The sequence below is a fragment of the Mustelus asterias genome, chromosome 23, assembly GCF_964213995.1.
Source record: "Mustelus asterias chromosome 23, sMusAst1.hap1.1, whole genome shotgun sequence".
In the NCBI taxonomy this organism is placed as follows: domain Eukaryota; kingdom Metazoa; phylum Chordata; class Chondrichthyes; order Carcharhiniformes; family Triakidae; genus Mustelus; species Mustelus asterias.
In genome coordinates this window covers 48,923,173-48,948,540 of record NC_135823.1, presented here as the reverse complement: position 1 = coordinate 48,948,540, position 25,368 = coordinate 48,923,173, and the positions used below count along the sequence as shown (strand labels likewise).

At 43.1% G+C, this 25,368-nt stretch overlaps 1 protein-coding gene across 9 annotated transcripts in view; it reads left to right on the top strand.

The window, feature by feature from the left end:
- Positions 1-21,535, top strand: part of srlb (sarcalumenin b) — a 55,128-nt gene extending 33,593 nt beyond the window's left edge. For 7 of the 9 annotated variants that reach the window (XM_078240505.1, XM_078240499.1, XM_078240502.1 and 4 more), the window contains 5 exons: positions 752-877; positions 3,951-4,046; positions 16,257-16,373; positions 18,678-18,911; positions 20,574-21,535. In XM_078240505.1, the coding sequence (XP_078096631.1) occupies positions 752-877; positions 3,951-4,046; positions 16,257-16,373; positions 18,678-18,911; positions 20,574-21,385 (1,385 nt within the window). In that variant the 3' untranslated portion in view covers positions 21,386-21,535. Of the gene's footprint in view, positions 1-751; positions 878-3,950; positions 4,047-8,301; positions 8,335-16,256; positions 16,374-18,677; positions 18,912-20,573 lie in introns of all 9 variants that reach the window. The other 2 variants (XM_078240498.1, XM_078240500.1) reach the window with 1 other exon arrangement.
- The last annotated feature ends 3,833 nt before the right edge of the window (positions 21,536-25,368 follow it).

Below are 25,368 nucleotides of genomic sequence, written 5' to 3'. Positions count from 1 at the left end.
TTTTAAATTTAAGGACACTTGGACTATGGAGCAGCCTGTCAACACAATACAGTAATGGCTGATACCTATGAAATAGGACTCCTACTAGGAATCAGTGTCTTCAGAAGGGAAGAAAGTTGGGAAAAAATTCCATGTTGCAGTATTATAATATCTAGTTAGATATAACCAGCACCCAGAATACAATTTTACCTCCATTGTACAGAGGAAGGAAAGAACTTGGATTTTTATGGTGTTCTTCACATCCTCAGGATGTCCAAGAACATTTCACCGAATTATTTTTTAAGTATAATCACTGTTGTAATACAGAAAAATGCAGAAGTCAATTTGCTCACAGCAAATTTCCACAAACAGCAATAAGATGAATGACCTCATAAGCTGTTTTTAACATTGTTGGTTGAAGATTAAAATTGGTCAAGACACTGGGAAGAATTCACCTGCTCTTTTTCAAATTAGTGACATGGGACCTTTTACATCTACCCGACAGGGTAGACAGGGCCTCAGTTTAATATCTTATTTGAAGGATGACACCTCTGACAGTGTGACAGTACCTCAGTACAATGCTGGAAGTGTGAGCCTGGATTTTGCATTCAAGTCTCTGAAGTGGGACAAGAGTTGAGAATGTTATTATTGATCCAAGGCTGACATGGAGAGTGAAGGTTGTTCCAGCAAATCTTTTGGAATGGGGATTCAGAGTATTTAAAATTGAGAAGAGCTGTTCATTTCTGATGTTTTCTTTTCTCTTTGTCTGCAGATGAAGGAGATGAGGTGGAGGCGGAGGTGGAGGAGCAGCCTGAGCTACAGCTACTTTACAGAGATCGACATCATATTGATAAAACTCTTCGGCTGAATGAGAAGACTCCATCTGATGATTTCTCTGGTAAGTCAACTGCCGGGAAGGAGAAAGACTCTGGCTCTGCGCAAAGATTAGAATGTGGTCTGGAACTTTCACAAATTCATAAATACAAAAAAACCTGCAACTTAAATAAAGCTTCAAAAAGGCAGACAACTCAAAAAAGACTACACTGAAAGTACAATGGAACATGAAATTTTAACTTAAGTTGTAGTTACACATAACATTTCTCCACTTAAGGTTTCAAGCAGAAATACGTGTCTTTAAGTTGTAAGAATCATTCAGTGTGATTCTCCCATTTTTATTCCAAGTGTTCCTGCCTGCAGGAAAACCGGAGTGTTTCACGCTGGTGCTAGCAGTGTATGTCAGGAGGAATTCAAGCACCTTTGACATATAAAAATATGCAAGATGTAAAACACGCCAGCCAGGCGGCTTCACGGAGATCAGGGCGCCATTTTAAAGGGTGCCCCAATCTCTACATTCGGAGACAGCCACTCCCCCCCAGTCAGGGTGTCACTGCCACAGTGACGCAACCAGGGTGGCAGGGAAGTGGTGACAGCCTCTTCTCAGGCTGAAAGTCACCTCCAGCACAAGCATGTGATTCCAGCATGATTGTTTGAGAAAAACAGTCAGCCAAGGTCTTCAGATCAAACAGTAAGCCTGTTTATAAACATTGTGGTTAGAAAGGAGTGAAAGTGAAAGTTCCTGGCTGCTGTTTGACTTGTAAATTAGAACATGCCCGAGATCACCATGTCAAGAGTGATTTCCACTTTTCCCAGGATGATATTGGAATAGTGTAGATTAGAGGGGCTTTAGATTGGTACCACTGGTCGGCGCAACATCGAGGGCCGAAGGGCCTGTACTGCGCTGTAATGTTCTATAAGAAGGGGCAATCCAGCCATGAGACCCCCATCCCGGGGAGAGTCCCGAGGTCAACCCCTTGCCCTAAGCCCGAGCCGATCCAACCCCCAAGTCCCTTAGGGACCATTCCTCTGCAGCTTGGCAGCAGTATCACTTGGCACATGGGCACAAAACCCACCTTCTTGACACCCCCCCCAACCTCAGAGTCCAAGGTGCCAGGTCCATGCTTGTCAGGACCTGCGCCAAATCCTGTTCACTGAACCTCCTGCTGTGGGGGCAGATGCAATACAGGAGGGCCTCGCATTTAAATTACCAATTATAATTATTCATTAGGTTTGCATCCACTCTGGTTGGGAACCTGATTGGGCTTGGTGCAGTGGGCAGGTGGACTCGCAACAGGTTTGATGCGAGAATCACACTTTTTGCCTAATTCCCAATTCAATGGGCCATCATGACTCTTGCCAGGGGCTAGTGACCCTGGAGAATTGCCCCTTTTTTTTGAACAGATGTCTGGGCCACAATAACTCAAGGCTGATTTCTGACATTTCGTTTGGTGCATTTTTCAGTACTGTGGAGTCTGCAGTTCATATTAGCATTGCATTTTTTGAAATCCAATCATTGTACGCCATTTGAATTTGTTTTAATATAAATTATTTTTAAACAACCTCTGCTAGTATTGGATCCAACTTTCCTTGGATGGTTTGACATTTTTGGGATGCAATGGGAGTGAGGTCTCATCATTAGCACGGTGAAATGGAGCAGAATCCCCCTCATCCATTTTTGAGGAAAATCAGGCAGCTGAGACTTTACTGTTATTGAGAATGCTGAGAAAATCTTATTTTCAAGAACATTCACAAACCCCACTTTCTCAGAAATTAGTGAAGAAACCCATCATTAGCTGCTAACATCCCTGACAGAAATGTCTATATCCACCACTAACTACTCCCTTGCAAAATGTTGAATATTGGGTAAACCTGTAGGTGAGGTGTGATAAGCAAGGTTTTTCAGTGCAACTACATGTCACAGACCAACATTGAAGGCTGCTTTTGAGTCATCAGTTTTTCTGGAGCTGTTCATAGAATTACACAGGGCAGAAGAGTCTCTTCAGCCCATCAAGTCTGCACCAACATGTGAGAAACACCTGACCTACCTACCTATTCCCATTTATCAGTACTTGGCCCATAGCCTTGAATGTATGACATGCCAAGTACTCATCCAGGTACTTTGTAAAGGATGTGAGGCAGCCCACCTCAACCACCCTTCCAGGCAGCGCATTCCAGACTGTCACCACCCTCTGGGTAAAAGATTTTTGCCTCACATTATCCCTAAACCTCCTGCCCCTCACCTCGAACTTGTGACCCCTCATGACTGACCCTCCAACTAGGGAGAACAGCTGCTCCCTATACACTCTGTCCATGCCCCTCACAATCTTTTTTACACCTCGATCAGGCCGCCCCTCAGTCTGCTCTGCTCCAATGAAAACAACCCAAGTCTGTCCATCCTCTCTTCATAACTTAAATGTTCCATCCCAGGCAATGTCCTGGTGAATCTTCTCTGCACCCCCTCCAGTGCAATCACATTCTTCCTATAATATGGCGACCAGAACTGCACAGTACTCCAGATGGGCTTCACTAAAGTTTTATACAACACCAACATGACCTCCCTGCTTTTGTAATCTATGCCTCGATCGATAAAAGGCAATTTTCCTGTATGCCTTTTTCACCATCCTACTACCACGCCTTCAGAGATCTATGGATAAACACACCAAGGTCCCTTTATTCCTCAGAAAGTCCTAGGTGTCATGCCATTCATTGAATATGAAGGACAAAGAACAAGAAAATTACAGCACAGGAACAGGTCCTTCGGCCCTCCAAGCCTGCACCGACCATACTGCCCGACTGAACTAAAAACCCCTACCCTTCCGGGGACCATATCCTTCTATTCCCATCCTATTCATGTATACTTCCTTGTCAAATTAGCCACGAGGTTGATTAGTGGAGATTTGGAATCTTCTGGGGATGTGAGGAATATTTTGGAGGCATGGGCAATTTCTGTAGTTTTGTTTTATACCTTTGGTGATCAGTGAGCATTTATACAGAGCAATGGGATGGAGTCCATTGGAGAGTATATTAAATGCATACTATGAAAGGCAAAGTCATTGGTTTACTCGACAAATGTTTTTCTGTGTGTTTTCTTGTCCTTTTATATACATTTTCTGTGTTCCCCATCCTGTCACTAGGTGTGCTTCAGCGGTTGCGGAAGATATACCACACTGCCATTAGACCCCTGGAGCAAGCATACAAGTACAATGAGCTGAGACAACATGAAATCACAGGTAGGACAGGAGGAAAATGCATATGTATGGAAATTAGATGAAGAAGTTAACAGTGACAAGACCCAAAAACGTAACAAAATAAAAAAAAGATTTAATCATTTCATACCATTGGCTTGTACATGGGTGCAAACATTGTAAAATCTACTGAGCGAGGGAACCAGAGTTTCAATTATACAACTGTGTCTAAAATGGAACATTATCATCCACTTAGCAAATGCATAATCAACATTTTATTAGAATAATTTGCTATTGGTCTTGTTCCTTGTATCCTAAGAATTTTAGCATCTGAAGTTAATGCCATTGAAAGGAAAAGGAGTTAATTGTGAAAATTGGCGATACTGTGAAATCCTACACTGTTGTGTTAGTTATTAACTACGGAACATTCCATGAAGCTGAAGTCCATTAAAGTGATATACAGTGAGATTGCTGCCATGTTGAGTGGAATGTTGTGTATATGATTTCTCAATATCCATCCCTGTCTATGATTCTATGATATAATCACTTGACCAGTCCATCAGCATCTCGACAGGGAATTCATGCTTGAGGAAGATCAGATCTAGCCAAGATTAGCAACAGAGTTTCTGTCTGCTCCATCTCTAAAGCCTGGCTTTTGCATTATTGATTGATTTTAAGGCACTGGCTGATCAAGGTGTTTAGAGGATGTTGCAGTCAACTAGAAGGAAGATGTTGCCAGCTACTAATGAACCAAAAACTATCTTATTTGGGATTGAATTTCCTAGTGCTCCCTTTTGTTTAAATATATTTGAGCTCAAAGAGGTCATTTTATTCAACATTGCATTTCTTTGCCCAAGTAGTTTTTGTTGCTGATGCTAGCTGTAATGTAGCCCTGAAATGTGAAGGAGAGACAATACAGATTAATGGGGAAAATCTTTGGATGGATACCAGCATAAATCCAGAATCCGTGGCATGTCTTCTCACCAACTTCTCACCAATGAGATTGAACTGTATTCAAACACCTCTGGTTCTTGTGGCTGAGGGATTTCAGATAATGTATCTTAATTTATTTGCCAATTTATTTGTATTCCGCAGCATTGACAAATTATGGAAGAAATTCTAAAATGTGGCACGTCAGAATGTTAGACAAACATTCACTGTTAAAGTAGAGAACAAGTCAATTCATACCACTCCTATGCAGCACTCTCTCAATACTGCACTGGATTGTCAGAGTAGATAATGTGTTCCTCTCTGGAGACGAACTTGAGCCCACAACCTTCTGACTCCGAGGCATGAGAGCTACAAACTGAGCCCACATCTGTCTCATGACAGGAGGGCAACATCCTGCACTGATATCCTTCCCCTTAATTTTGCTCAATCTTAGAAAACAGTTTATTTGTCTTCCAGTTTCCAGACCTGATGAAGGGACTCCAGGACTCATTAATTTGTCCTTTATTCTTTCTCCTGCTGCACTCTTCTTTTATTTTGGATTTCCAGCTGTTACTTTTGTAAATCTTTTTAAATATGTGTTACTTGCCATTGAAGTTGAATTGAGTTTGCGCCAGAAAAGTGTATTACGTTTTATTCTGTGAAACACCAGTTCCAACCATAACAGTGTGCTCTGGTTTTCACAGATGAAAGTATCAGTGAAACCTGTTTATTTTCAGTTTAGATATGGGAGCAAATCCAAGAACAATCTGACTCAATGTTTGCAGTCAAATGACTTCTGTTTCTATAATCAGAGTTATTTGATTATAAAGAAGCACTCCAGAAATGATTTAGGGATGTAGTGTTGAAGCACACAGATGTTTGCCTCAACCCCTGACGCACACATCCCTAAACTCTCTAGTTCATCGTTACTGTTGATCCTGTGACCAGCTCCTTTGTCATAGTTTCCAGAACTGAAATTGTTGAACTAACCGCTCAGCTACAGACCTGAATGATTTTCAAAATTAAGGATTAGAAATGACGTGGGTAATGACTTGAGAGTGAATGCACTGGATGAGGTGGCATGGACTAGGAACTCGGCTCCTGCTGACTTAGTCAATGTCACTCAAGGTGACAGCATGAGAACTAATTAGGCTAGGGAAGGAACGTGGGAATTAGCTCGTAATCCGGTGCTATTCTATTTTACAATGGCTCATTTTGAAAAATGCACGTGTGTGGACATTGGATGAAAATCTCACGAGAGGGCACAAAAAAGCGGCAAAATAAACAAGTTAGTTATACAATGTTGTTGATGTTCAATAGGGATTGTAAAATCTAGAGTAAGGTGCTAGGGCTTTGATTATAGAAATGATTGTCAAAAAAGGAAATAACATTGTTTTCGATCTTTCTGTGTTCGAACATCATTTATTTTTATTATTGATACAATCATGGGTGCTGTCTTTATGGCATAATGATCCTGAACAATCATTCAGCCATTTGACAACCCGATAGATATGGGTGGGTGTCTCCTTCAATGGGGGAAATACCTGAAAATAAAGTTTTAAGCATCCTTAAAATCAGGAGAACCTGAGATTAAACAGAATAACAGCTGGAGCTGCTTGAGCAACTGTGAGATTTGTGCTTGGATGGCTAGAACCTGTCACAACATTTTGAGGGAATCACTGGACATTACTTTATAGGTTTAAACACAAGAGACTCTGCGAGAACATGAAGTGTGTTGGAATACAAAATTTTAAATACCGAACTGACGAATTTGAGCACTTTGAAATATTTCCGCAAGGTCTAGGTACATCTTCAGGGATTTGGGTGGGATAGGAAGGCAGGGAAATATCAGCTAATGTTCCTTCTGTGACTGTTTCTAGAAAATCCAAGTGTGGAGAGAACTGTATGGGTCTTGACAATGTGATGCTTTCCACAGTTAAATACTATATAACATCTAAGGACCAATACTGTGGACCATGCACATGGTCTGTGAAACAAACTCTAACTCGACTTGCATCCTGACTGTGCCAGGTTGGCTGGGATCAATGGTGGTTGGCCATTTGGGGCAGGGTAGAAAATGACACGTGAGAAACTGGACCTTATGAGGTTAAACAGCCCAGTTACAAGCAACATGCTCTTGTAGAAGGCCAGAGATGCCTGGGAATATAATTTTAACATTTTCCCCTTCAGTGCATATGTACTGTGTCAGTGGACTTTAATGGACATTTTCCTCCTGTATTGCCCTATGTTTATGGTCTCAGGCACATAGAAGAAATTAGGGACTCGCAGGTTATATTATTGATGTTTTAAGTCTAGACTCCTGTCCATGGTCATCTCAGATTCGACCTGGCCAATTTTAACCGTACCTGATCGACAGAAACAGGCCAGGCAGTTGGAATTGCCACACGCGACTCACTTACTGATGTCAGACACTAATTCCTGGTCTTCTGAGCAAGCGAGGGGACAACCTCTGGAAACCTGCAGGGTCCCTCTTTAAAGATGCAGTTTAGGTTTGAGAGACATAATTGGGATATGGAATGCTGTCTTAATCAAAGGCCTGTGTGGGGAAAGCAGTTGTGGTTTTACACGAGGAATAAGTGAGAAGTTGTGTTGTGATTGAAAGGCCAAGTCTTAAGTTTTTTAAAAATCCATTGGGGATCCATGAGGAGCAGGACTCTTCTGCTAAGCTACATGAACTCAGGGCTCCCTTACCCAGGCGTTCCCTCTACCCCTCCCCAGGCACCTCCCCACCAACTCTTCAAATCGCAAGGTCCTCTTGAAACTTCCCCTTGCATATCACCTGTCTGCCCCTGCTTTGGTCTCCAGTAGTAGCCATTGCTTTATTGCAACTGCACACCCGCCTCCCAGCCAATTTCCGGGGTGGGTAGGATGTTGGTGGGGAGCATTCGTTGAGGCTCTGTAGACAAGACCTGGAAGTTAAAATTTCCTAAGCCGCACAATCCCAAGATGTGGACAGTTTGGCACCCACCTTGGTTCCCATCCACCTGACTCAGCCACGAAAACACTGCCCCCTTCCATTCCTCCACTAAGCTACCCGCACAACTCCTGGTCCCCAGTTTAAATCAAGGCTAATGTTTCACTTGAATTTTTCAACTGTTCTGGATCCAAGTAGATCCTTTGAGCAAAAACTACTCAGATTTTAAAATTTATGATAAACACATAACTCTTGCATGCAGAAAGGAATAGCATGTTTAAATGTCGGAGTTTCCAACTTCCATGTATTTGTTTAATGTTTTGTTGTCACCATTTCTGCCTCTTTCTTCTTCTCTCTCTTTCTTCACTGAATTCATTTCTTTCCCTTTGCTTGACTCCACTCACTCTGCCTTTTTCTTCCCCTCCCATCTAACAGCCTACCCAGGACGTTCCATGAACTCATTCCAAGGTTGGTAACATTATCTGCCTCTTGCATGCTCAAGCCCAACCTTCTAACTATTACCAGGCAAAAGGCAGTAACACAACTGAGCGAGTGTGCAACTTGGTTGGAGAAACACCATTGGAAAGTGACCAGAAATTAATCATCCGGCGGCCAACGGCTTCTGCTTAATTCAGGCTCCATCTATCACATTTCCAGTCTACTCGGTGTTTGTACGTCTGTCAGTTCCACTTACGTTCAAGTTCAGGGTTCCTATCAATCTGAAAGTACGCAGGGGCTTTGATGTTCCGGCCAAAATTTGAATAACATTGGTTTGAAATCTCAGAATATTGAGCAAGTCCAGTGAACACATACAAACAGCGATGGAACAAAGTTTGACTATCAATCAAGGGGGACTTGCTTTTATCCAACCCAATCTTGATGCTATATGTATGGAATATATTGACCAGCTCCCTGATCCCAGTAACATAACATCAATGTTTTTTATTTGTGGGACATGGACATCGCTGGCTGGCCAGCATTTATTGCCCAATCTTAGTTTCCCTTGGAGGGCATTTGAGAGTCAACCACATTGTGGCTCTGGAGTTACATATAGGCCAGACCAGGTAAGGATGGCAGCTTTCCTTCCCTAAAGGACAATCATTAACATTATAGCAAAACCCAATCAACAGCAACTTCGCCACGAGCTTCAATCAAGTTGGTGGGTTAAGTGGAGGGTGGAAACTGCAAATCAGAATTGTAGAACTAACCAGAACTAGCACGAAAAGGTAACTGGTATATGCTGTGCTGCCCCCTCTCCCATCAAAGGTAGATGTCGAATACTCAGCAATTGACCCCCTATCTGGATAGGCTAGGAAGCTCGCTGGAGATTCAAAAAGGTGGCTATAATGGGAAACGTAATTGGCACACCAGTCCAGTGAGTTTCAGGATATGGAACGTTGTCAGAAAGTGCAGAAGCCGATCTATCCTGGAAGCGTTTGATGGGGCAGTGTAGAAGAAGCTATATGTCTAACCGGAGCTGTACCTGCCGAGGAGTTTGACACTGACACTAGGTTACAATAAGTGGAACAAATTACATTATTACTCACAGCTATAGCAAAATATCAAGAATGTGAGGAAGAGGCTGTAATTCTATGAATAAATGCTCCACCCTCTTCATTTACCTGAGGGACCAAACGATGGAGACAGCTTTGTTAAATCCATATTCTGAAGGAGTGATATGGATTTGATGCTGGTGTTTACGAGTGCTCACTGATCAGCAGATGACAGGCTGCAGGACTGTGCATGTTACCTTTTTGCTCAACCCTTGAAGTTTGTGTGTAAGTGCACTGTCACTCTCTAGATCAGTTCCTGTCCCTGTGGATGGAACAAATTGCATGCATCTGACTGCTGAAATCGGACATGAGCAAGAAACTAGCCGACATGTTTGACAATAGGTGAGACAAGGGTCCTCAGGAGGATGTGTACTCTAGTATCTGTATTAAAATGTTCTGGGAGATTTTCCTAGCTCTGCACCCAAGCATGTTGGATTGTTTGACCGCAGCAATGAACCAAAAAAAGAGTGGATCGGAGGGCATAACTGTGAACCCGCCCAATTTCCCACCTCTTTTATTCAGTGAAAGCGGGCGCAGACCTAGGAAAATTCCCATGGGGTTTACTTTTAAAATATAAAATATTGGAGCATGTTGCTCTTTAGGTTGTTCCGATGACTCTGGAACAATTGCTGGTCAGCTGGTAAGCTTCCGTGTTTGAAAATATTAACATGCTATATATATGAACTCTGATGTTATCTAAACATAGATAATGCAGGAAATTCCCAAAAAAGTCTCGAAATAAAACCTTACAGGTCCGGGTTGAGTCCCCTTGATGTTCGTTTGTACCCAGTTTACACAGCAGCGCAAAGGCTCCTGCTAAAAGCACAAATCCGAAATGTGCCCCCACATATAAAAACTGCGCAACACTCTATTCACTGGAGAGGTGTGCGTGACGATTGAGACATGCATTTGACACCCTATTAGAACCATATCTTAGAATCCCTACAGTGCAGAAGGAGGCCTATTCGGCCCATCGACCACAATCCCACCCAGGCCCTATTCCTATAACCTCTCATATTTACCCTGCTAATCCCCTGACACGAGGGTTAATTTAGCATGGCCAATCAACCTAACCTAACCTATTACTCAAACCAGTCTCGATATTCAAAGAAAAATCCGTCCAGCTCCCTGGTGAATTTCTTCACGTTGTCCGCCTCCACTTTCTACTTGGACAATTCTGGGCCACACCTTACTCATTCTTTGCGAGACCAAACCAGGCGGATTCTCCGCTCATTCAAGATGCTCTGTGGACGAGTTTAAAAATACGCTCTCAAACCTCTCTCCCTACACATCTACTTCAATTCTTGAACCTAATTCGGCTTCAATAAATTGCCCCAGTGGAAGTAGTCCCAAAATTTCATCACATACTTTTAAACACATGTTCCCGATAATTAAACTCGTCACGGCAATAAAAAAAACTCAATCATTTTATTCAATTCCCTTCATTCGACTAGTAGGAAGGAACTTAAGAGGGAAATTAGAAGAGCAAGAAGGGGTCATGAGAAGGCCTTGGCAGACAGGATAAAGGTTGGTTAGGGCAAGTTTAGGGCCAGTTATAGATGGCAGAGGGAAGTTATGTGTGGAACCGGAGGAGATTGGTGAAGCATTGAACCAATATTTCTCTTCGGTGTTCACGCAAGGGGACATGAATATAGCTGAGGAGGACACTGGGTTGCAAGGGAGTAGAATAGACAGTATTACAGTTGATAAGGAGGATGTGCAGGATATTCTGGAGGGTCTGAAAATAGATAAATCCCCTGGTCCGGATGGGATTTATCCAAGGATTCTCTGGGAGGCAAGAGAAGTGATTGCAGAGCCTCTGGCTCTGATCTTCAGGTCGTCGTTGGCCTCTGGTATAGTACCAGAAGATTGGAGGTTAGCGAATGTTGTCCCATTGTTTAAGAAGGGGAACAGAGACTTCCCCGGGAATTATAGACCGGTGAGTCTCACTTCTGTTGTCGGCAAGATGTTGGAAAAAATTATAAGGGATAGGATTTATAGTTATTTGGAGAGTAATGAATTGATAGGTGATAGTCAGCATGGTTTTGTGGCAGGTAGGTCGTGCCTTACTAACCTTATTGAGTTTTTTGAGAAAGTGACCAAGGAGGTGGATGGGGGCAAGGCAGTGGACGTGGTATATATGGATTTTAGTAAGGCGTTTGATAAGGTTCACCATGGTAGGCTTCTGCAGAAAATGCAGATGTATGGGATTGGGGGTGATCTAGGAAATTGGATCAGGAATTGGCTAGCGGATAGGAAACAGAGGGTGGTGGTTGATAGTAAATATTCATCATGGAGTGCGGTTACAAGTGGTGTACCTCAGGGATCTGTTTTGGGGCCACTGCTGTTTGTAATATTTATTAATGATCTGGATGAGGGTATAGTTGGGTGGATTAGCAAATTTGCTGATGACACCAAAGTCGGTGGTGTGGTAGACAGTGAGGAAGGGTGTCGTAGTTTGCAGGAAGACTTAGACAGGTTGCAAAGTTGGGCCGAGAGGTGGCGGATGGAGTTTAATGCGGAGAAGTGTGAGGTAATTCACTTTGGTAGGAATAACAGATGTGTTGAGTATAGGGCTAACGGGAGGACTTTGAATAGTGTGGAGGAGCAGAGGGATCTAGGTGTATGTGTGCATAGATCCCTGAAAGTTGGGAATCAAGTAGATAAGGTTGTTAAGAAGGCATATGGTGTCTTGGCGTTTATTGGTAGGGGGATTGAATTTAGGAGTCGTAGCGTTATGTTGCAACTGTACACAACTCTGGTGCGGCCGCACTTGGAGTACTGTGTGCAGTTCTGGTCCCCACATTACAGGAAGGATGTGGAGGCTTTGGAGAGGGTGCAGAGGAGGTTTACCAGGATGTTGCCTGGTATGGAGGGGAGATCCTATGAGGAGAGGCTGAGGGATTTGGGATTGTTTTCGCTGGAAAGGCGGCGGCTAAGAGGGGATCTTATTGAAACATATAAGATGATTAGAGGTTTAGATAGGGTGGATAGTGATAGCCTTTTTCCTCTGATGGAGAAATCCAGCACGAGGGGGCATGGCTTTAAATTGAGGGGGGGTAGTTATAGAACCGATGTCAGGGGTAGGTTCTTTACCCAGAGGGTGGTGAGGGATTGGAATGCCCTGCCAGCATCAGTAGTAAATGCGCCTAGTTTGGGGGCGTTTAAGAGATCCGTAGATAGGTTCATGGACGAAAAGAAATTGGTTTAGGTTGGAGGGTCACAGTTTTTTTTTTTTTTAACTGGTCGGTGCAACATCGTGGGCCGAAGGGCCTGTTCTGCGCTGTAATGTTCTATGTTCTAAAGGAAAACCCCAAGGCATTCTACAAGTATGCTAAGAGCAAGAAGATAAGATGTGAAGGAGTAGGACCTATCAAATGCGACGGTGGGAAAGTCTGTATAGAACTGGTAGAAATAGCAGAGGTACTCAATGAATACTTTACTTCAGTATTCACAGTGGAAAGGGATCTTGGTAGTTGCAGTGCAGACTTGCAGTGGACTGAGAAGATTGAGCATGTGGACATTAGGAAAGAGGATGTGTTGGAGCTTTTGAAAAGCATCAAGTTAGATAAATCGCCAGGACCGGATGGGATGTACCCCAGGTTACTGTGGGAGGCGAGGGAAGAGGTTGCTGAGCCTATGGCGATGATCTTTGCGTCATCAATGGAGACGGGAGAGGTTCCGGAGGATTGCGGATGTGGTTCCGTTATTCAAGAAAGGGAGAAGAGATAGCCCGGGAAATTATAGACCAGTGAGTCTAACCTCAGTGGTTGGTAAGTTGATGGAGAAGATCCTGAGAGGCAGGATTTATGAACATCTGGAGAGGAATAGTATGATCAGAAATAGCCAGCATGGCTTTGTCCAAGGCAGATCATGCCTTACGAGCCTACTTGAATTTTTTGAAGATGTAACTAAACACATAGACGAGGGAAGAGCGGTAGATGTAGTTTATATGGATTTCAGCAAGGCGTTTGATAAGGTGCCCCATGCAAGGCTTATTGAGAAAGTGAAGGGGCATGGGATACAAGGGGACATTGCTTTGTGGATTCAGAACTGGCTTGCCCACAGAAGGCAAAGGGTGGTTGTAGATGGGTCTTTTTCAGCATGGAGGTCGGTCACCAGTGGAGTGCCCCAGGGATCTGTTCTGGGACCCTTGCTCTTTGTGATTTTTATAAATGACCTGGATGAGGAAGTGGAAAGATGGGTTGGCAAGTTTGCTGATGACACAAAGGTTGGTGGTGTTGTGGATAGTGTAGAGGGATGTCAGCAGTTGCAACGAGACATAGATAAGATGCAAGACTGGGCGGAGAAGTGGCAGATGGACTTCAACCCAGATAAGTGTGTGGTGGTTCATTTTGGCAGGTCAAATAGGATGAAAGAATATAATATTAAGGGTAAGACGCTTGGCAGTGTGGAAGATCAGAAGGATCTTGGAGTCCGGGTTCATAGGACGCTCAAAGCAGCGTCGCAGGTAGAGGCTGTGGTTAAGAAGGCGTATGGAATGCTGGCCTTCATCAATAGAGGAATTAAGTTTAGAAATCGGGAGATAATGGCAGCTGTATAGGACCCTGGTCAGACCCCACCTGGAGTACTGTGCCCAGTTCTGGTCGCCTCATTACAGAAAGGATGTGGAAGCCATAGAAAGGATGCAGAGGAGATTTACAAGGATGTTGCCTGGATTAGGTGGCATGCCTTATGAGGATAGGTTGATAGAGCTAGGTCTTTTCTCCTTGGAGAGGCGAAGGATGAGAGGTGACCTGATAGAGGTGTATAAGACGTTGAGAGGTATTGATAGAGTGGATTCTCAGAGGCTATTACCCAGGGCTGAAATGGTTGCCACAAGAGGTCACAGGTTTAGGGTGCTGGGGAGTAGGTACAGAGGGGATGTTAGGGGTAAGTTTTTCACTCAGAGGGTGGTGGGTGCGTGGAATCGGCTGCCGGTAGTGGTGGTGGAGGCGGATTCGATAGGGTCTTTTAAGAGACTTTTGGATAAGTTCATGGAAGTTAGTAAGATAGAGGGTTATAGGTAAGCCTAGTAGGTAGGGACATGTTCGGCGCAACTTGTGGGCCCGAAGGGCCTGTTTGTGCTGTAGCTTTTCTATGTTCTATGTTCTATAAGTCTTGAAAACTATAGTTATTGTCATAGAGTCCCATTCATTCCATCATTGGCTACTTTTCATAGCTTCCAAATAAAGGAACTCCAGCTTCCTTGTAAATTCGAAATCCTCGTCCATTTGAGTATTACGGCCCTCTGCCTGTGATTTCAATGGGCAAGCTGCCTCCAATTTTCTATTTCACTCCAACAGAATGGGGAATTCATCCTGGGCGAGAAACCGGAAAATCTATCTTCTGGAATTCTCTCAGTGACACGACCCCTCTCTTCCTATCTTCTTCAAATGGAAATATTCTCCAAAATTGAAACAGCAGGTTCAAGAGCTGCTTATTCATCACCAAACCTTCAATGCCACACTCATTGCTCGAAGGACTTTGGGAGGTCCCAAGTCCATGAAAGGCCGATATTAATGCAAGTTTCTTTTTTTCTCTAATGAGGTTTCGTAAATTGACTAAACACAGGCAGAAATGACTTCACAGATGGTAATTGTCACTTAGATCCCTGACATCCCTCATCCATCAGGACTGGTCTATTTGAGTTTGTCTCACTTGTTTGTTTCACCCTCTCCTTCCTTTAGTTCAACCTGTGTTTCTTTTTCAGTCTCTGTTTATTTCATTCTTGTCTTAGTTTCATTGTTCCAATGTATATTTTGTTTTCTGTCAAGATCTCTTCTTTCGGTTTCAGTCTCTGCTTCTGTTGTGTTCCCTTTGTTTCACGATGTTTTGGTTTCATTTAACTCTAGTGTTTCTTCAAGCTTCCTTGCATACCTTTCTGTACATTTCCTAGGATCCCTCTTCCTTTGGGCCTTCTCGATTAACAACACAATTCAAAAGTACGAATCTTTGTTCACATACAATAAATTAATCGACAAAGTGACCTCTTCGTACCCAGGCCTCACTTCCCTATACCGCAAATGCTTTCCTTGTTCAGTAGCCACGAGTTGAAATTAACAGAACCCAGTTAATCCAAGCAAGGAATCAGAGTGATATCTACCTTAGTTAACAGCCTACCAGGCAATTCCCAACAACACAAATAAGGTCTTCTAAAACAGACGATTCAAATATTTAATCTCTAAAATTATTGGGTCACAGTGAGATATGGCTCCTTGATTTGGTCATTTCACATCCCTTTAGTGGTGACAGTCACCGATATGAAAGGAAAATGAGTCTTTCAGGTCCTCGGGAGATTCAAACAAGTTTCACAGCTAATCAAATGTTGTTTAACCTATGGTGTTCCTTGCAATATGGGGAAATACGGCAGCTGGTGTGCGCACATCAAGGTTCCATAAATAGCAATGTGAGGATGTTGGTGGAGGGTATTGGCGAAAACGCTGGAGAGAACACTCTTGCTCCTCTTCAAAAGAGTGACATAGCATCTTGTAATTTTCACCTCAAAGGACAACTTGGTACTTGTTTTAGAGGCTAATCTGAAAGACAGCATTTCTGCATCAGAATATCAGCACCATTTTGTGCTCTGGAATGGGACTTGAACCCACTACCTTCTGATTCAGCAACTACCACTGTCCCAAGGCTGACACCCATCAATCTCTAGTGTGAGTGTAGGAAGGAGTTGAGCATTTGCACCTACTTGTAGGACCCTTCTACATTTTCTGCTTGGGAGGAATTTATTTTAGCTTAACAGGGACTGACCAATAACTCACTATACTTTTGTGTTACAATTAATTGTTTTTTTCTGTTATTGCATATAATCTGCTCTGCTTCCAGATGGAGAAATCGTATCAAAACCAATGGTGCTATTCTTGGGACCATGGAGTGTTGGAAAGTCCACCATGGTCAACTATCTCCTGGGGTTGGATGAGACTATCTACCAGCTTTATACAGGTACTGAGACAGGCAATCTGAAAGAGAGATTGAAGAATCCAGGCCTATAATTGAGATGAATGATAGGTGACTTGATGAAATGTATAAAATTATTTGGGGGTTTGATGGGCTACGGATTCTGGAACTAAGGTCACAGTCTCAAAATAAGTGATAGGTGATTTGGGCTGGGATGAAAGATATGTCTTTACAAAGGTTTGTGAATTTAAGGAATTCTCTATCTCAGAGCTGTGGATCCCAGTCATAGAGTATATTCAAGAAAGGTTAATAATTTTTGGGGTACTAAGAGAATCAAGGGGTGTGGGGATGGTGAGTTGACGTCTTATTGAACAGACTCAAAGGGCCAAATGATCTATTCCACATGAGTTTTAATTCACTGCATATCAATGGCAGTCAGCTCCAAGAGAAATTACTTAGAGTTTATGATCAGATAGGAAACCAGACTGGAAAGAACAATTGGTTCAATTGGGTTCATGCCCTGCTGTGCTGGCATGAACCCAATGTTATTCATACTTCATTTAAATCATTGCTTAGGATGAACGATTTGCCAGTGATTGAACTGGTCAGCTGAAGTGCAGGAACCTTCAGAAAACTTGGTATCAGTTAGTCATTTGCGTTGTTAACAGAACCTGCACTACCAGAACGGTGAGAGAATATCTAAAATCAATGGGTGTTTAAAGTATTGCCTTTTGCAGCTATCTTTAATTAACTTTGAGGCTTATTTCACAAGCACTCAGAATCATACAACACAAAGGCCATTCAGTCTATCCATTTAGTTCCACTTCCCTGCTCTCTCATTGCCCTGCAAATCTTTCCTTTTTAAGTAAGGATATAACTCCACTTTCTTTGGAAAGTTAATATTGAATCTATTTCCACTATTCGTTCAGGCAGTGCATTCCAGATCGTAACAACTCAGTTGCGTAAAAATAGCAGGTAATGCATCTTTAAATCTCTTTAGTTTGCCAATCGCTTTTAATGGTGCCCTTCCTATTCATTATCGTTAGTTATCACTTGTCACAAACCCATAACTTCGTTACGGAAAATGTCACTTATTGGTTCAAACAAAATAAAATAGTCACTGTCCAAAAATCTATATTTTGAATGCACTCACAGATTGGGAAAGCGTGACCACTGGCTAATGTCTATATAGTAAGAAGTCTCACAACACCAGGTTAAAGTCCAACAGGTTTATTTGGTAGCAAATACCATAAGCTTTCGGAGCACTGCTCCTTCGTCAGATGGAGTGGATATCTGCTCTCAAACAGTGCACAGACACAGAAATCAAGTTACAGAATACTAATTAGAATGCGAATCTCTAAAGCCAGCCAGGTCTTAAATGTACAGACAATGTGGGTGGAGGGAGCTTTCAACACAGGTTAAAGAGATGTGTATTGTCTCCAGACAGAACAGCTAGTGAGATCCACATGACAGCGCAGAGTCGCTGAGCAGAAACTGATAGCCAAGTTCCGCACACATGAGGATGGTCTAAACCGGAATGTTGGATTTATGTCACATTATCAGTAACCCCCACAGCTTGCCTCCTGGGCTTGTAGAATCTCACTAGCTGTTCTGTCTGGAGACAATACACATCTCTTTAACCTGTGTTGAATGCTCCCTCCACCCACATTGTCTGTACCTTTAAGACCTGGCTGGCTTTAGAGATTCGCATTCTAATTAGTATTCTGTAACTTGATTTCTGTGTCTGTGCACTGTTTGAGAGCAGATATCCACTCCATCTGACGAAGGAGCAGTGCTCCAAAAGCTTATGGTATTTGCTACCAAATAAACCTGTTGGACTTTAACCTGAGACTTCTTACTGTGCTTACCCCAGTCCAACGCCGGCATCTCCACATAATGTCTATATATACATATATATATAAAAATGGGCGAACACAGTTCATGAGCAACAAGCAGAAGTTTCCTGCTAATGTAGTCTAAACTGAACACATTGAACTCTAGGATGCATTTCTTGCAGCACAACCTTTCTTGTCCAGTAGAAATCTAGAATTCTCCAGGAACATTTGAGGTTCAAGGCTGAAATTTTGTTCCGATGAAAGGTCATCGGGCTGAAACGTGAATTCGGCTTCTCTCCACAGATGCCGTCTGTTTTTTCCGTTTTTATTTCAGACTTCCAGTGTTGGCAGTAGTTTGCTTTAGTGGATAGATTTTCATGGAAGGGAGCAAAGGCAACTAAATGGAGTGAGGTGCAGATCAGCCACGATTGAGCTGAAGGGCAGAACAGGCTTGAAATACCGAATAAATTATTCATGCCCCTAATTTTCTTATGTTCTCCATTTCGTCCATAAGGCGCGGAACCCACTACATCGGAATTTACCGTGTTGATGCACGGGTCTAAGATACGCACAATAGAAGGAATTGTCATGGCTGCTGACAGCGCTCGGTCATTCTCTCCTCTGGAAAAGTTCGGACAGAACTTTCTAGAGAAACTTGTTGGCATCGAACTCCCACACAAGCTGCTGGAACGAGTGACCGTTGTGGACACGCCTGGAATAATCGAAAACCGTAAACAGCAAGAAAGAGGTAAATAGCAGAAAGTCTGCTAATAAGAGCTCCGAAGACTCATTTGGGTGAGGTGAGATGAGATATAATTGGGGAACTATAACCATCTCTACCTCGGACCTAGGGAATGGGATGCGGACATTATATTTAAAAGTAACAATGTTACTGAATAGGACAGTAATGAACTGAAAACCGCGATGATGCAGGTTAAGATGGAAAAATGACAACAAGAAACCTTTTAGATTCTCATACCCATGGTTATACAGACGTACAAGGACCAGATAAGCTATATTGGCTACACAGTAGGGCTGATTCCACACTGGGGGACTTTTAGTGGGGGCTGGCAGTCAAAATGAAGCGCAGGTTGGGAACTCGTGGAGACCCCCATGTGTTCCCAGTAGGTGAGTCAATGATTTAGAGGGAAGTGCCCAGATTACTGATAGATACAGGACAATAACGATCACAATATATTCGAGACAAAAACACATGGAGGTAAAATGTAAAACTGCAAGAATATCATTCAGATATTTTATCCTCTTTGTTAGAAAGTCTACTTTGGGTGTTTACCAATGTTCTTAACTTGAAAAAAACAAAAGAAAATTACAGCACAGGAACAGGCCCTTCGGCCCCCCAAGCATTGCCCGACTGAACTAAAACCCCCTACCCTTCCGGGGACCGTATCCCTCTATTTCCATCCTATTCATGCATTTGTCAAGATGCCCCTTAAATGTCACTATCGTATCTGCTTTCACTACCTCCCCCGGCAACGAATTCCAGGCACCCACCACCCTCTGTGTAAAAAAACTTGCCTCGTACATCTTCTTTAAACCTTGCCCCTCGCACCTTAAACCTGTGCCCTAGTAATTGATTCTTCCACCCTGGGAAAAAGCTTCTGACTATCCACTCTGTCCATGCCCCTCATAATCTTGTGGACTTCTATCAGGTCGCCCCTCAATCTCCGTCGTTCCAGTGAGAACAAACCAAGTTTCTCCAACCTCTCCTCATAGCTAATGCACTCCGTACCACGCAACATCCTAGTAAATCTTTTCTGTACCCTCTCCAAAGCCTCCAGATCCTTCTGGTAGTGTGGCAACCAGAATTGAACACTATATTCCAATTGCGGCCTAACTAAGATTCTATAAAGCTGCAACATGACTTGCCAGTTTTTAAACTCAATGCCCTGGCCGATGAAGGCAAGCATGCCGTATGTCTTCTTGACTACCTTCTCCACCTGCGTTGCCACTTTCAGTTGCCACTTGCTTATTTTAAATAGCTTACAACAAAAGTCTGGCATCAATGTAGTGCCCTTGTGTTGGAGATAATTCCAATGTATTGCATTGAGAGGAAAAACAACAGCAATTAAGTGCTGGAGCTCAGCCCAACAGGTATGCAGGCAGGAAGTGGGGCAGAGGTGTGGAGTGGGGAAAGCACATTAAGTCCCAGCTGAAAGAAAAAGAAGCTTGATATGGAACCTAAGGTTAGACATGGTCAGAAGGCACATGACTTGGAGGGATTTTGAACATGATGTGAAAAGGGAAGAGTGGATTTTCATTCAATTCACTAAAAATAGTTGGGTGTATGAGTACCAATCGGCCCCCTTCATTCAATTCTAGATCCCAGTTATCTGATTATTTCAACATGGAATAAAATAACAAATTTCTATTTTTTTCTACCTTTTCATAGGTTATCCCTTCAATGATGTTTGCCAGTGGTTTATTGACCGAGCCGATCTCATATTTGTTGTGTTTGACCCCACTAAATTGGACGTCGGATTGGAATTGGAGATGCTCTTCCGTCAGCTGAAGGGTCGCGAGTCTCAAATCCGAATAATTCTGAACAAAGCCGACAACGTGGCCACTCAGGAACTGATGCGAGTCTATGGGGCTCTCTTCTGGAGCCTGGCACCATTAATTAATGTCACAGAACCACCAAGGGTCTACGTTAGTTCCTTTTGGCCGTACGAGTACCAACCTGATACAAACCAAAACCTATTCCTGAAAGAGGAGGTCTCCCTACTGGAGGATCTCAACCAAGTCATTGAGAATAGACTGGAGAACAAAATTGCTTTCATCCGCCAGCATGCCATACGTGTGCGCATTCACGCCCTTCTTGTGGACCGATACTTGCAGACTTTTAAGGAAAAAATGACCTTCTTCAGTGATCCTGAGCTAGTCTTCAATGAAATATTGGATGAACCAGACAAATTCTACATCTTTAAATCCATCCTGGCTAAAACCAACGTCAGCAAGTTTGACCTGCCCAATCCTAATGTCTATAAAGATTTCTTTGGCATTAATTCTATTCACACTTTCAAATTGCTGTCAGCACAGTGCTCATACATGGGAGGATGTCTGCTGGAGAAAATCGAGCGTATCATCACCCATGAGCTTCCTGCTTTGCTGGGAGCCATCACTGCTGGGAAAAACCCATCTCTTTCATCCTGTGATGTCACCGGATGTGGAGAAACGCCAAAGAACCGATATAGAAAGCCCTGAACAAGGAGCTTGTACATTATTTATGGGTGAAATAGCTTATGTCTTATCTATCCAAGAAGCCATGGTTCATTAACCCTTTGAGAACTGAGCTTTCAGCATCCAGGCACCTGTTGTATACCTTAAAGGATATTAAAAAAAACTTTTATCAAATCTGTACTATGAATATGCAAAAGATGAAGGACAAGATATTTTTTAGCATTCTATGAGCAAAGATGTACCAACCTGGTCATTTTTCACACCATTTAGAAGGTTTATAAAGGGCTCAGAGGGTTAATTTATTTGCAGTATAGCAAATGGTTAGTGTCTCTCAGTGCATGTTTAGAATAGAGCTTTGATAACACAGCTGCCCCGTTTGGAGCATGGTGACTCAACTCTTGCTGCTGCTAACATTTTGTTCTTGTACCTTTTTATCTCATTTTCCTCCTATCCCTCATTAGTTATTCCTTGTCACAATGATCAAGGAATCATTGCTTGCTGTGTCTAAAACTAATTTCCCACCTTTGCACAACCCATTCGTTAGCTAAATAACCCAGCTTCGCATGTTTGCCTCCCACATTTTGGATAATTAATCTGGAGGGCAACTATACCCAGACCCTGAAAAAGGCATGCATGCTTTAAAACATTCAGGCTGCCTGGAAACTTACTGACCAATATAGTTGGTTCCATGCTGAACCATACAGGTTTTTCTCAGTTGTTTGTGCTAGGAAATAGCAAGTGCAGAGTACAGCAGATATATAAATAAAAAGTGGTGGTGGGTGGTTGAAATCATTACAGATTAGGAAAGAACTATTATTACAACATCTTAAAATGCACTTTCACAATCTGTACAAACTTTAAGTAGCTTCATGTATGTCCCAGCTTTGGTATTTAGAATTATAGGCTGTGGCAAACTTGTAGGTTATTCAGCTAGTTGCCATTTCTCAATTTCTCTTCCACTCACTTTTTTCTTTCAATTGACTTTTGTTTGATCCGCCCAACATAATCAGCTAGTCAATTGATACACAGTGTCTGAGGCATGTCAGAGCACCTTATGCATTCTGTGTTGCATTTTTCCAGAAACATTGGCATGATGCAAGTACTCTATGTTGATATCTCTACAACACAATTTGACACTGTAGCTTTGAGATGTAATCTTATGGTTATTCAGGTTAAATGATGGCCGTCTAAAGTTTTTGACTGTACTTGAGCCAATTTAGAAGTAAAATGCATGCATAAATGTAGACTCACTCCACAGCACAGCTACGGTGAATTTTACTTTGACGGTTTGTTGCTTCAGCTTGTTCTTCATTCCCTTTTTCAATGCATCCCTTTATATTTTTCCCCCGCCATTTCTATAGTTGTCCATCTGAGAACTGATAGTTAATCCTCATTATGCTTCCCTCGATGTCCTGTTGTGTGACATTTGAGAAGGTGCTTCAAGTTTTAAATCTCACCACCTCCACAAAAAAAAACTCACAACAGGCTACTGAAAATAATTAGTGCCCTGATTCAGTTCGAGATAATAAAGTTTCTCTTCTTGGACAAAGGAATCCATTGAGATGATTGGAGAAAAGTGTTGAGTGCAAGTAGAAAGGGAGAAGAGGTTATGAGACAATGTGTCGGTGAATCAACATGGGCCTTGGCGATTTGTAAGGAATATTGTGGTAAAATGGAATTAACGATGATGAAATATGTCAGAACACAGGCCATTAGCTGACCACTCTGATCAATTAAATTTAAGTGATTCACTTATAAAGGATTGCACACGAGTGGCCTTACTGAAGGGAGGGACAGTGCATTATCATTGCTGTGCAGATTGAATCGATGCAAAACTGATTTTTGTGAAATGTAATGATTCAGAAAGCTCGACTGAAAAGGAACATAGTTTATTACAGAATGCAAAGTAAAACCACTACTGTGGTGTACACACAACAGTTCAGCAAACCCAGTCCTGCCTGCCTTATAAAAGGTTTGGTAAGAAGTTCCAGCTGGGCAGGCCACTGCCTGCTACCAAGGAACTCGTACTCACTGAGCCCTACAAGAACATCAATCAGTGATTCCTCATGGACCTTGTGGGGGTTATAAACCGCTGCCCCCCCCCCCCCCCCCACCGAGTCCGAAGGTTCCCCTCGCTCCCATGACGATAAAGTCTTCTCCGTCTCTTTGCCAGTGGCCTCATTTTCATTGCTTGTAGGATCTGTTTGGGGGGAGGTGCGTGTAATGGATAGGTGAATGCCTGTTCCATGAAGAGCGTCAAAGGGCCACTACATGGGGGCTCGTCCTTGGTGGCGACTTCTGACTGGGTGTCCATCACCTCTGTCTCCATGTACAAGCCAGGGTTTTTAAGAGGGTGGGGCTTCCCGTCCACAGGCTGGTGTAAAGTATGCAGACGGTGGTGTGTCCGTAGACACAGTTGCCTTTATGGAGGGTTCTCTCTAATGGAAACGATCTACGTGCTTCTTTAAGGTCTTTTCCCTGGTTTTTACTTTATAAGACACTGGTCCTGTTTTCTTAAGAATAACTCCTGGAATCCACGGAGATCTGTTGCCGAAGTTCCTCATATGGACTGTATCTTCTGCTTTGAAGTCTCTAACTGGTCTTAAGCATCATGGCTCCTTTTCTGGGCTTCTTGTTTTAGCTCGAAGTTGCCGTCCAAATTTGGGAACGCCAAACTAAGCCGAGTCTGGAGGCATCGGCCCATCAACAGTTCTGCCAGGGCTATTCCTGTCTTCATATGTGGCACAGTCCTATAGTTAAGGAGGAAACGTGTGAGTTTCTTTCCAGAGAACCTGTGGTTTTTTTCTTCATGCCACTTTTGCATGTCGGGACTGCTCGCTCAGCCAGGCCATTTGAGGATGGGTGGTAGGATGGTGTGCGGATGTGTCTTACTCTGTTTGTACTCATGAAGATCTGAAACTCCCTGCTGGTTGTGTGTCATGAGGACCTTGGGTATACCATGTGTATTAAACGATTAACGGAGTTTAGCTATGGTATTGTAAGAGGCGGTAGAGGCCATCCGGTGCACTTCGTTCCATTTTGAATGGGTGTCAATGAGAATTAAAAACATGGAGCCCATAAATGGCTCTGCAACATCTGCATGTATTTGCACCCAGTGTCTCCCTGGCCGTTCTCAAGGGTGTAATGAGGTTGCTGGTGGGGCCTTCTGGTTTTCCAGCCAAGTTTTGCACCACTTGACTAGGTTATCGATATCACTGTCTAAGCCAGGCCACCAGACATAGTTCCATGCGAGCATTTTCATCTTAGAAATTCTTGGGTGGCCATTGTGCAATTCTTGAAGTATCGGTCACTGGCCTGGATGCAGGACAACCACTTGGGCTCCCCACAAGGTGATGCATTCTTCTATACTCATCTCCTGATATTTAGGAGATAAGGTTTCAAATCCTCCGTAGGATGCCATTGTGGTCCATCACTTAGGACGATGTGATGTAGTTTCACCGACATAGGGTCCCTTTGGGCCCATGCTTGGATTTGCTTGGCAGGTACTGGCAGAGTGTCCATGAAGTTCAGAGTCATGATGACTTCATCCATCTTTGGAGGAGAAGGTAGGCTAGTGGGTAGTGGCAGGCGACTCAAGTTGGTTATATGTCTCCCTGGACGGGTTTCTAAAGTACATTCATAGGCACCTAATAGCAGTGTCCAGCACTGGATCCAGGCTGATGTGATGGGAGGAATCACTTTGTCTTCCTTGAAGTGGCCCACAGAGGTTTGTGATCAGTTACTATGGTGAAATGCCAACCGTAGACATTCTGATGGAACTTTATCATTGCAAACGTCATGGCCAAACCTTCTTCTTCAATCTGGGCATACTTCTCTGCATCTGCCAGGGTTCGTCCTGCGTACACGATTGGACGTTCTGTGCCATCATCCCAATGATGAGATAAATACCTCTCCTATCGCAGAGGGGAAGGCGTCATAGGTTACAATGAGTGGTCTCGGGGTCATAATGGGCTAGTATATTTGTTGACAGCAACTGTTGTTTGATA